General features: G+C 35.7%; 1 protein-coding gene across 1 annotated transcript; it reads right to left on the bottom strand.

Annotated features, from left to right (window-relative positions):
- Positions 1 to 788: 788 nt before the first annotated feature.
- Positions 789 to 6,671, bottom strand: LOC113494165 (mannose-1-phosphate guanyltransferase alpha-A). Its single transcript, XM_026872367.1, has 9 exons — positions 6,495 to 6,671; positions 5,555 to 5,753; positions 4,822 to 4,990; positions 3,958 to 4,169; positions 3,338 to 3,434; positions 2,855 to 3,016; positions 2,233 to 2,353; positions 1,492 to 1,635; positions 789 to 1,155 (listed from the first exon to the last, which is right to left on the bottom strand). Exons 1-9 carry the CDS (start codon positions 6,532 to 6,534, stop codon positions 1,055 to 1,057), a joined length of 1,245 nt encoding a protein of 414 aa, XP_026728168.1. The 5' UTR covers positions 6,535 to 6,671; the 3' UTR covers positions 789 to 1,054.
- Positions 6,672 to 11,524: the final 4,853 nt, after the last annotated feature.

Raw genomic sequence — 11,524 nt, 5'->3', positions numbered from 1 at the left:
ACACCAATTCTAACATCAACATACACCAGCTCTTTGTAAATCTGATCTTGAGATCCGATATCTATTGGTGACTGTACACCGAAACTTTTGTAACAATGAATTACGTAAACGTACGATGAGAGTTCAGAAATCGAATTGTATTTTTTACGTCATAATTATCAATGTTGTTCTGCCACCTGTACATTATTCAAGTAGTATAAAAAATAGTTTATTAAAACGAAATCATAATTTTATAACATTCCATTCGCATTTATATAGAAACGATACTTAAAAGATGCAACGAAACGCGTATTTATCTGACTAGTTTCTGACCCAACCGGAGTCCTTATTTATCAAGAGCTGACGCGCTACGCGAATCGTGGTGCATCTATTAGGTATGAATACACACGACAGTTACTTTAAAAACAGTTCCGGCATTAGGGGGGGCGTGATGGGGCGATGGCCCTGGGCGACAAATTCTGTGGGGCGCCAAGGTCTGAAGTTGGAGTCTCTTGCCTCTCCTGGCGCAAACCCTTAAAACTGTGCTCTACGCTAGAGGTGGAATATTTCCACCGCCAAACGTAACGCTAAAGGAAAGATGAAATTCTGAATATAATTTTACTTGGGATCAGCAAAAAACTAACACTTGATATTGCTTCCCTCAAGTGGGCGCCACAATATTTTCGCCCGGGGTGTCAGTGGCCCTTACGCCGGCACTGTTTAAAAATATGTATACATACAAAAATGTCTGATTTTCTAGTCAAACATACTTCAGGGTTCTGTCTTGTGTATATCCATTAAGTCATAATATTCAATTCATTTATTTTGCGAATATGCGAATGGGTGCCTAGGTCACAAAAATAATTGATATGAGAGGTTAATATGAGCATCGTGTTTTTGTTTCAATCCATAAAACTTACTTGTTGTACTATTTGTATTCCACATGACCGGAAAATCATAAAAGAAGCAAGTATTATATTTTATTTGATTATCTAATAAATTTTACCTAAATTACAAAAATATCTTAGGTCTCAATTATTTCGTTATGTCATATAAAACAATTTCCTTTATAACATTATAATATAATCTCATGTTTGAAGCTCCTTGTTAAATGTTTGTGTGGCAACACTATTGAATTCAGTAGGATAGTTTCAGCGGGAACTACAACGCCTGCGCCTGGTAACAAGAAAAAAAAACATAATTAATTAAAAATATTATATACCTTTTTTCACTTTCATTTCGAACGGTATGTTAAAATTATTTTTCTATTACACTATTTCTTCATAATTCTTAATGGAAATAAAGCCTAATTAATGTTTTTATTCCTTAAACAAAAATTTGTTGGTCCGTGCCTTTGTGCAATTAACTTAGCAACGGTAATACCCAATTTAGCGAACAAGTAGAAAATTTTATCATAAGACTACTGCCATAAGTCACTTTTCCACGCGAACGACATCAACGCTAGACTTAACTAAAAACTTATTAATGTATCATAAACTTTCTAATACATACCCAGTATCGTAATGGAAGGGTTGAGTCTCCCATCGGTGTTGAATAGCGGCGTGTTGTCCATCTTAGCGAAGGGCTTGTTAGGGTCGGGGTCCGAAGGGGTGCCCTCTACCCGGGACCACTCACCCACCGACGCTTCTTGGCCCACTAGGATTAAAAAGTAACTTTAATATTGGAAAAAGAAACAGCCTCGTGTAAATTAAAAACTCTTTTGACTTAAATATGATGATGATGTAATTTAAAGATTAATTTGATTTTAACAATATAAAATTTGGTTAGGCATTTAAAAATAGTGTGAAAAGATTGTAGTATAAAGAAATCGACATTCAGTCAGACATTACCCTGATTTTGTGGTACTTGTATGAAAACTAAGGAATTTTATTTTATAATTTAAGAATATCATACACATACTGTCTAACTTTGCTTTCGTGCATTAAAAATTGACGATAAACTTTCGACGTAAACACGATACATAAACACTTAAAAAGTATTATCTGTTTTAATAATAATATTGTTTTAAGTACAACCATCTTCAAATCAAAACTACATAGCCAACCTTAGTTATGCATATTCAATGAAAATTTTTCACAATTCAGTTTAAATGAAAAAATAATCAACAAAATCGTTTCATCTAGTCTGAAGTTCTAAGGTAAGACACCTTAAAAAAACAATATTCCGTATTTTGTTTTAAGTTGGAGTTGAGAACCTCCTCCCTTTTATAAGTCGGATAAAAAGTACACTCACCAACGGAGTACATAACTAGGGCATGATCGTGTACTGTAGCATTGTTCAGTATGATGGACTCCTTGATCCTGACGCCAGCTTTGATCGTCACGCCAGCTCCAATGGATACGTTAGGGCCAATCTGTGGAAATAATATTTGTTTAACAACAAAACATTCCATAAACGGATAAAACTACTGTGCCAAAGTTTATTAAATTTTAAAACAATTTCTAATAAAAAAGATTGTTTATGCAGTCATAATGAGCAAAGTTCAGATGAATTCAGAACCTTATTTTTGAAGTCCGTTGATAATTTGAAAATAAATATATATTTGTATTAATAGTCAGCACAAATAAAAAACAAGATCTGTCAGTAAGATACTCATTTGGAGGTCTATTATTATTCTCAGCTGGTGAAACAGAAAAATAAACATGAGTCCTGTATTATTTGAATCTTTTTTGCATTTTACTTAACATTTACATTACATTACTTAAAAAATATTTACTTTCAGTAGACACTCAAGAATTTGAAAGTACAAAAAACGTTTTTAGTCACTCGGTCTCTATGAATCTCCAGATAGAACCAGCCAGCATAAACCTCAAAAAAACCGGTTGCCATGACAACGATATAAACAGCAACCTACCACAGCAGTAGAGTCGACAGTAGCCGTAGGATGTACAAAAACATCGGGTAGTATCGTGCAAGGGTTGTCTTTAGTCACTCGGTCTCTATGGAGCTCTAAGTAGTGACGGTTGGCGTAGATCGCAGAGCCTGCTGTCTTCACTTGGGACCACCAGGTAGTTACCTAAAATTATAAATAGGTTTTTTTTATATAGATAATATTTGGTCGTATTTCTAAATTTCTTAAGAGAACTTTAATTCGCAAGTTTAATTCGTATCTATTGGATAGTTTCGCAAACATTCAAGTCACATATACAAAGACACCCACTACAAGCGTCCATCACACAAACTTACTCAGGGATCGAACCCGCACTCGGTTTAGCGTGATGAGCTATAGAACTCTGCTTAACTGGCTTGTATCAAATACATTACCTCATATTATTCGTTTAAAATATGGATGCCTTATTTAGTGTTTTCTAATATTACGAATACATCAAATAATTACCTGCATAGCATACAGCTTGTTGGTCCCAGCGAGGGGCATCAACACATCTTGCTCAAATGACATGTAACCAGGGTGTGGGGAGCCTTGACCATTACCACTGAAATAAGAAAACATCATATGAGAAGTTTCGTTTATAATACAAAAAACTTCGGAAATATGTCGTGTTTGAATTATGACTACTTTTGTTCATAAAAACGCAACGAAGACTTCAATAAGAAAATAGCAGTTTTAATATTAAACTTCTGAAGAAACTGATATGCTTTTTTGTCGATACGTGCATAGGAGACATTTACGTTGAAAGTTATTGCGTTTTTTTCTTTCATTTAATAAAATCGACTTAATGCGGGGTTAAGGATTTTCCGCGGGGGATTTCACATACATTCAAGTCACCAGACTCAGAACAAGCATGTGTAAATTACTCAAATGCTTGTCCTCGCGGGGAAAGAATCCGCGACACGTCGTGCTCAGAGGATTTGGCGTAGTGACTACATCCATTTGGCCAACCGTGCACTCACAACTAATGCCATCCTTTTGCCATACTACATTTTAGTAAGAGACATGCCCCAAAATCCCTTTATTTAAGCCGGCATATAACATACAAAAAATAAAAAAGTAGATACCTATAAAACCCATCCTGTTTCTTCTGAAACGCGTCGGCCATGGTATGGAAGACTTGTAGCGAACAGACATACACTCCACAGTTGATGAGTGTTGAGACATAGCTGTTGGGTTTCTCCACGTAGTGAGAGACCGACTTCGTGGCGCTGTCGCGTACCATGGAACCGTAGTGGACAGACTGCTGGCGTGTCGCTTCTGTACCCATTATTGTTACCTGTAGGGAGAAATTAGGGATGGAAATTGATTTCTCTTTCTGCGTTTCCGTTTTGGGTGATAATTAGTTAAGTGGCGTCTTGTTAATAAGTAAATGCTAAGGCTGCAATCTGATAGATTACAATATGATTAAAAATGAAAATATGCTTCGATCCGATTAAAGTAATTAAAAATTGTTCAGAGTATAGGGGTCGTGTCACGGTGTACGAAATTGAAATCCACTGAAACGGCTCGACTGTTTGCTATGAAATTTTTACGTACCTACATATTTCGTAGGTCTGGGAATCGGATAACATCAATTTTTTTTCATTCTTATATAGTATAGCGATACAACAGCTCCCGTCAAGGATTCTTGTTACTTAACGGATATTATGATATATATATATCCGCAAGCAAATCCAAAATTGCTCATCCATTTCATCCCTGTTTGGACTCAGTCCCTTAAATATCCAATAACTAAAGCGGAATTCCTCGCACGTGGACATTCGCCCCCACTTGACGGAACATGAGTAGTATGTGGTATTGGACAGCATTTGGAGATTACACCAATACTTTTTTCTAATATAAAAGTGGAATAAGTTACTCCTATTACATCCAGCCTTTCCAAAGATTGCAGGTACAAACCAATGATGTAACAATATTGAAATTCTCACCAAAGCATTGGGTCTCTCTTCATGGAAATGCCACAGCTCTTTCAAAGGGAAGTCTGCACAAACATCACCGTTGAGTAAAAAGAATGCAGCGGGATTGCCGGCCCGGACCTGGTCTCTGAAGTGATAGAGCCCACCTCCCGTACCCAGGGGTGTGAACTCTTGGAGGTATCTGAAAGTTGACGAATAAAGTTTTAATGATTAGATTTTTATTTACACAAGTGTGACCCCTAAGAAATTAATCCTTCTATTGTGGGGAGTTCCATAATTGGGGATCTTGCATTTGGGGATCTTACTGAAGCTAGTTTTATGCAGGAAACAAGCCTTGTCTCCCAGTCGGATTTAGTGTGGTAACCCTAATCACTTGGCTATTCATGCAGCCAATATAGATTGAATAATTAACCAGGCAGCTGGTTTAGTTGTTCGAAAAAAAATGGATTGCATATCATATATGTGTATTATTACAATGACAATGAAATTGAAAAATGACACAATTTTTTAAATTGATTACACAAGTCACAAAGGCTTTTCACAAGCAGTCCAAGTATACACAAGAAAAATCCAGTCTCAGTAAAAGCATCTATGGATTTGAAGATCAAATAAATGACATGTCCCAGTGGGTTCGATGTGGCCTTCTCAACCTCTTCACTATCCATGAAATGTTGAATAAAACCTTTTCAGCATATTTCTTATTTAGTGTAAAAAAGATTTCAATTATTATTCTGTTCTTACTCACCTTATAATAACATGATATTCTTTCTGCATATCATTGACAAACTGCATCATTGTGTTGGTTGTGTACGCGCCTATGATTAAGATCTCCTTGCATTCTTCCAGCTTGGCACATGCTTCTATGTGATGCTGTATGAGGGGAAGTCCAGCGATAGGGAAGAGTGGCTTCGGTGTATCGAGAGATAAGGGTCGGAAGCGGGTACCTGGAAAATATGGTAGAATTCGGGCATAAAGACTTTTTGAATGATTCCTTGTATTAGGTTGTGTTGGAGAACCCTTTAAAAGAGTATAGGTAATGGAGACATTCAAATTACTTTATTGAAAAAACACTTATCTATTGAATAGCTATAAAAATAAAGTTGTGCTTAGTAGAATATGTTGTATTAATAGTTTTGATTTTGATCTATTTTTAAAGTATGAGGTGGCTACTTTTCTGCTATTAAATATTATAACACTTGTGTCTACTGTGCAATTTAAATGTCAAAATGTAAGGACTAATTAAAATTAATTTGTTGAGTAGTTTAATATAGCAAGTAACAGGTATGTATAAATTACTAGTCGTGTAGATAAGTTACTAGTATGATTTTCAATTATTGATCTAAATCAACGCAGTAATATATTTCTTAAATTATTGCACATATGTTAAAGATTAACATTAACATGTTCTAGTCTAGTGAACAAGCAAACACAAATACTTCATGACTTCTAAGACGTCGCTGAATGTCATAGCAACAGAAAATGTAATGTAAATCTTTATTTACTTAACCTAGACTAAATAGTTAAGAAATGGTCTTAAATATTTAAACGGACTATTATTCAAGGAAATATACAGACATTGCAGATAGTATTTGTAATTAATGTACTATTAATAAACAATTGCTGTGCTTTTTTAAACAAACAATTGATAAGAATGCCGGCGACGTTGCCCTTGTATAAAATCTTACCTTTTTGAGGTCCTCCAATAAGAATTACGGCTTTCAACATTTTTAAAGATTCTTTAAAGTTTTACAAATACAGTGAATGTGTTATATCGCTTAGTAATCACTTATATTTGATCAGTTTAAATAAACAACAAGACTGATACGTACACAAACACGTCAGTTTATGTCATGTCAAAATAATTGTCAGTGTCAAAGCCAAAAAAAGAATGTTGGCTTGGAATCCTGTTATTTGAGACCTAGACTTTCTAAAATCAATAACTTTTTCGAGAATTACTACTGTTGTCTTATGAACGTAAAAGTTAAATGTGGTTTGCTCTTTTGCATCATGTAAGCTTCTCTTACCAAATCGTGTAGTTTTTAGGTGAGAGAAAAAATAGTTACGCTAATTTAAAGACTCAAAAATGCCCTAAATATTTTTTCGGTAGTAAATAATAATGTTATAATATAATTTATGGAAATTTAAAAAAAACAGTCAAATGTTTATTTTGTAGGCTAAAACTTCTACTAAACCTAGTCACAAAATACAGTGTCATACATACCACCAGATCCGACAGAAAAAATAACTCAAAGGTAGATGAGCTGTAATTTATTTTAAAATCTATTAGTCAGGATTAAGCGTTCTCGTTAAACCCGGGATTTCTGTTTACCATAATCGTAGTAAATCTTTCTCATCTAAATGCTGAGTAAATCCCAACGATTCATATTTGCCCTTGACGTGGGTATTCCTCTGATTTATATTACTCAACGAACATAAGGCTCTTTGTTTTTTAAATTGCCTAAGACATAGATGGCTCCCGTTTTGTTTGCTTGGATTCTACTATGAGTTAAAGAACAAGCCTTTTTATTAAAAGCTGTTACGTGTAATCGTCTTTTTTACTAAATTTTTAATTGACATTAGACGAATGATTTTTAAGCCCGGCAAAAAGAGGTGATTACAAAATTTGTCTATCTGTATGTCTGTCTTGGGGCTTGATCGCTTGAAACATTTACACTATATATGTGAGGTTAGACTAATGTTATTAAATGTATCAAATCATCAAATCATCAAAATCATTTATTGGAACAAAAAGTAGTGAATAACATTAATTATGCGTTAACAGCCGCATTAGTTATTAAAAAACTGTGTCGCAACTGTTAGCGCCCATCTCCGAGATGGGGAGTGCTCCAACATTGATACAGAATTGAATAAGACAAATTCTTCTTCGTTTCTAGCCATGTAGATCGGGTATCCAGTTTACGTGAAAAGTCCTTAGAAACAAGTACCTTCATTTATAAAACAAAGTAACAACATAATATTTTCTTCTTTTACTTTAAAACCTTTAATGGAGGTAGGCCTCATTAAAATAATTATCAGGTATTATGTAGGCAAAACAAAAGAAATAAAGGGCACTTTCTAAATTGTCTTTGTTGGTTTTGTGCGCCTTGAAAATAAATAGGTACGTTTAGACACATTTGCGTACCAAAAAAAAAATACAGCACTATTTCTACAGGTACACATTCTATATGCCTACTTTTTATCTAATAGGGCAACAAAAATTCATTGACATTGACCGTGTACAATTAAACTGAAAATTTTCTTGTTTAAACCAACTTCTGCTACTGACTGTTCATCGTATACCTACCAGCAGAAAACACATCCGCAAAACTACTCTCCAAGAAAAGTATTGCTGTAGCATTAAAATCTCATTACTATGAGTATTGCTAGTTCTAGAAAGATCAATTTAGATTGAAGTCTCTGGAGTGCTCGATCCATAAATCGTATTGATACAACTCATGTCCCGATGCACTCACTTCAGTTGAAAGAGCAACAGACAGCAAAATGAAATTATAAACTTCTTCGAACGCAGTTCGTAAACTGCAGGATTGTTAGGGCTGTCTCCGTGCGGTTTTAAATGAAGCTTGTGTGTGAAGCAATAAAACATAAGTGTTTCGTTTTCTGGGTGAATAGCGTGTATGTGAGAGCCTTTATTCAGCTATAAATACTTAGGCTCTGCTATTCTGGTCTCCTATGGCTATTTTAATTTCTAATTGAATGCACGGATACTTACCATAGTCATACCATAGTGACCCGTATAGCGTCAATGGTGTTTTTTTCGGGCAGACTGGTCTTGGTAACAGGCACGTTCCAGCAGCCTCGGCGACCGCCGCCTAGATGCATAGAGGTAAGTAGGTAGTCCGGGTTTATGCGCAACGCCTCGTGACAGTAGCATAACAAGATATGGAGCAAGACCGATTTGCCGAACCACCTACAGTTGTACGTCGGGTACAACCAACATACCGGCATAACATGCCAATACACCAGCATACCAGGCCGATACATCTGCATATACCGTATCTTCCAGGATATATGCATACCGTGCACAGAGTGGGGTTCCAGGATTAGCGAGTTCTTGTTTTCGTTCAGAGATAAAACGACAACATTATGTTCCAGTTGAATCCTGACAAGTGCATCATATCATACCCTGACAGTAGCAATATCTAGCTTTGCCTAAAACAGCGGATAATATTGGACGGAAATAGGTACGATACGGTAGACTATAATTTGGTGGCAATTTGTCTAACTATAAGTGGTATTGGTCTAAACTACTAAGTATCTGCTGTCTTTAACTGAAGTCAGGCTACACCACTGTTAGATTTATATGATAAAATCGTTATTGATATTCTACATAATTTTAAGACAAGATAGAAGGGCCTGTAACGCAGGTTATGAAGTTTATGGCTTCATAAATACGGGAACATTTGGAGGTCTTATTGCTTGGGAGAGCGACGAACGAGGTGGACCGTGGAAAATTCAGGTTATATCGATTTGGTCACCTTCCTGCGTCATTATGTACCCTTAGTTTATGAGTATGTCTATCGAGTTCTCAGATTCCGATTTCCAAACGACTATGACAATTCAAACTTACAGAGGTCCGTTTATAGAAATGTAGATGTTTGGAGGCTGAAGTACCGGAGAGTTGTATTATGTCGTTCACGAAGGGCGTTTTTGTTTGTACTTGTACGGGAATGGTTTTCATTGGCAAAAGTCGAATTTAGGACCAGTTTCATAGTTGCTTTAAGTTCTCATAGATGGGTGAGCCAAGTCTGAAGAAAGCAAATCGGTTAGGTGACAAATTGATGACCTTAACAACCTCGAATTTTACTTTTATATTTTGTATAGTGGTAACAATAGACTTGCTGAAGGACAGACCTACAGCTAAACCTTAGCGATATGATTTCAGTTTTTATCCTTTGCGTCAATTCCATTCGATTTTATGGTACTTCAAAGAAAAATGTATTCAATTTTCCGCAAACTGTCAACCCTGCATCCAGTTGAAAGTTGTTTGTCATTGAACTACAGCAAGGAGGGTACACTGCTATATAACGAAGGAGCGATGAAAATTTTGTGGTCAACCCAACTTGTTGCAATAAATTTGAAATTCTTTAGAAAAGGAGAATGGCTTTGTTTTTACGCGATGTTGATTGATATAGCGTTTTAAATGTCAAGGTTCCTTCCAAAGACCCTGGAGTTGGTTTGTAAAAAGTGCATGCTTTCTTTCTTATACTTATTATACCTCAGAAGATACTGTATTAAGTAGGTACTCAGTGGATCGGGTGGGTTGTCTTGTAATGATCTGGGCCCCGATTCAGCTATTTTACAATGGCCGATGAATGAGTTACAGTTGAAGTCTATTTATATATTTATTTATTAACAAATGCATTAACAATTATTGTTTAAAGTCTTAGTCTATGATCAGAGGCAATTGGATTAAATTTGAAATTATTCCTATTTTCTTAAGCATTTTGTCAAGACACTAACTTGAAATCCATTGTATTGACCTTAAGCGTGCCGTTCCGTACTGTATTTCCAATCATTTTGTAGGAAAAAATACAAAAAATGACATTTTAAGCCAATTTTCAGTCATTCATCGGCCATCGTAAATAGCAAAATTGGGGCCCATATAGGCAGTAACTTCATGTAATGTATGGTGTTATTTATTTTGAATGATAGCTGTGATTGTTGAGAGCTTCGTACAAATGAGCTAAAGAAAAACCAATGAGTGGGTTAAAAAATTCAAAAAGAAATGAATAAATATAATACAAGCCTTATTTAGTTCAATTTATTGTGACTGGCAGACGACCCCATTAAAACTAGAGTAAGGAATTGCCAGAAATTGTCTTAAAAAGCTCAAGTTTCATTTGATTTGATTGAGCTTTAACGTTTATTGGGAGATTTATTATTCTTAGTATTCCGGGACATATTTTCCTAAAGGTCAACATTTTGCACAGGAATCCTACTAATATTACAAATGAGGAAGTTTGTATGTATAATATAAAAACCAGTGAACCGATTTAATCGAAAACAAAGATAGTTAGGACCAAGATTAACACAGAATTGTTTTATCCCGATTTTATGTTCCGTGGGCAAGCATTATGGTTGGCGGTCCCGCGAGCATCAGATAGTATATAATATTAAATTAAGTGTAGAAGTTGGCTTGCAAAATATGAAAACAAATAATGTTTATATCATAATTTTTAATTGTTAATAATCAACTTTTTAATGACGGTCATGTTAATCTGATATGTTTCCTCAACATCAAAATACAAATGTCCCCAACACCAAAACACACATTTCGATAACCACCAGAGAACAAGCGACATTGTTTTTCAATTTCGACATTTATCGCACTTTGAGGGAAGCGAATGTCCAGAAAGGCACGTTACGGGCCATTTTCAAAACAAACCGAGCGAGCCCTTGACATTTCCAGAGTAACCAATAATGCTGGACCCATAATAATTTATGCGGGTACCCCATTAACGAGCAATTTGCCGGGAGGTGCGGCGAGGGAGGGGTCACGTTGGAGTGGACAGTAAGTGGCACTGCCGATTGCTAATTTGATTGTGGGTCGTACGCGTCGGAGTCATGTTTGCCTGGTACTTGTAGCAGCATTTAGGTTATAGGAGTAACTGAAATGTTTGGGCCTTGCAAAAGCAATTATTGCCGGACCTAAATTGGACATTGGAGCTGGCAGAAGCTTCGGGAATGGTTTTGA

This window comes from Trichoplusia ni, chromosome 5, assembly GCF_003590095.1.
Source record: "Trichoplusia ni isolate ovarian cell line Hi5 chromosome 5, tn1, whole genome shotgun sequence".
Taxonomy (NCBI): domain Eukaryota; kingdom Metazoa; phylum Arthropoda; class Insecta; order Lepidoptera; family Noctuidae; genus Trichoplusia; species Trichoplusia ni.
Note: the sequence above shows the minus strand (reverse complement) of the source record. Positions and strands in the feature narration are given on the sequence as shown.

Coding starts and splice junctions, on each gene's coding strand:
- LOC113494165 (XM_026872367.1), bottom strand. CDS start 6,534: ATGTTGAAAGCCGTAATTCTTATTGGAGGACCTCAAAAAG. Junction 3,017..3,337: donor ACAAGCTGTATGCTATGCAG/GTAATTATTTGA, acceptor TTATAATTTTAG/GTAACTACCTGGTGGTCCCA. Junction 1,156..1,491: donor CCCTTCCATTACGATACTGG/GTATGTATTAGA, acceptor TCTTGTTACCAG/GCGCAGGCGTTGTAGTTCCC.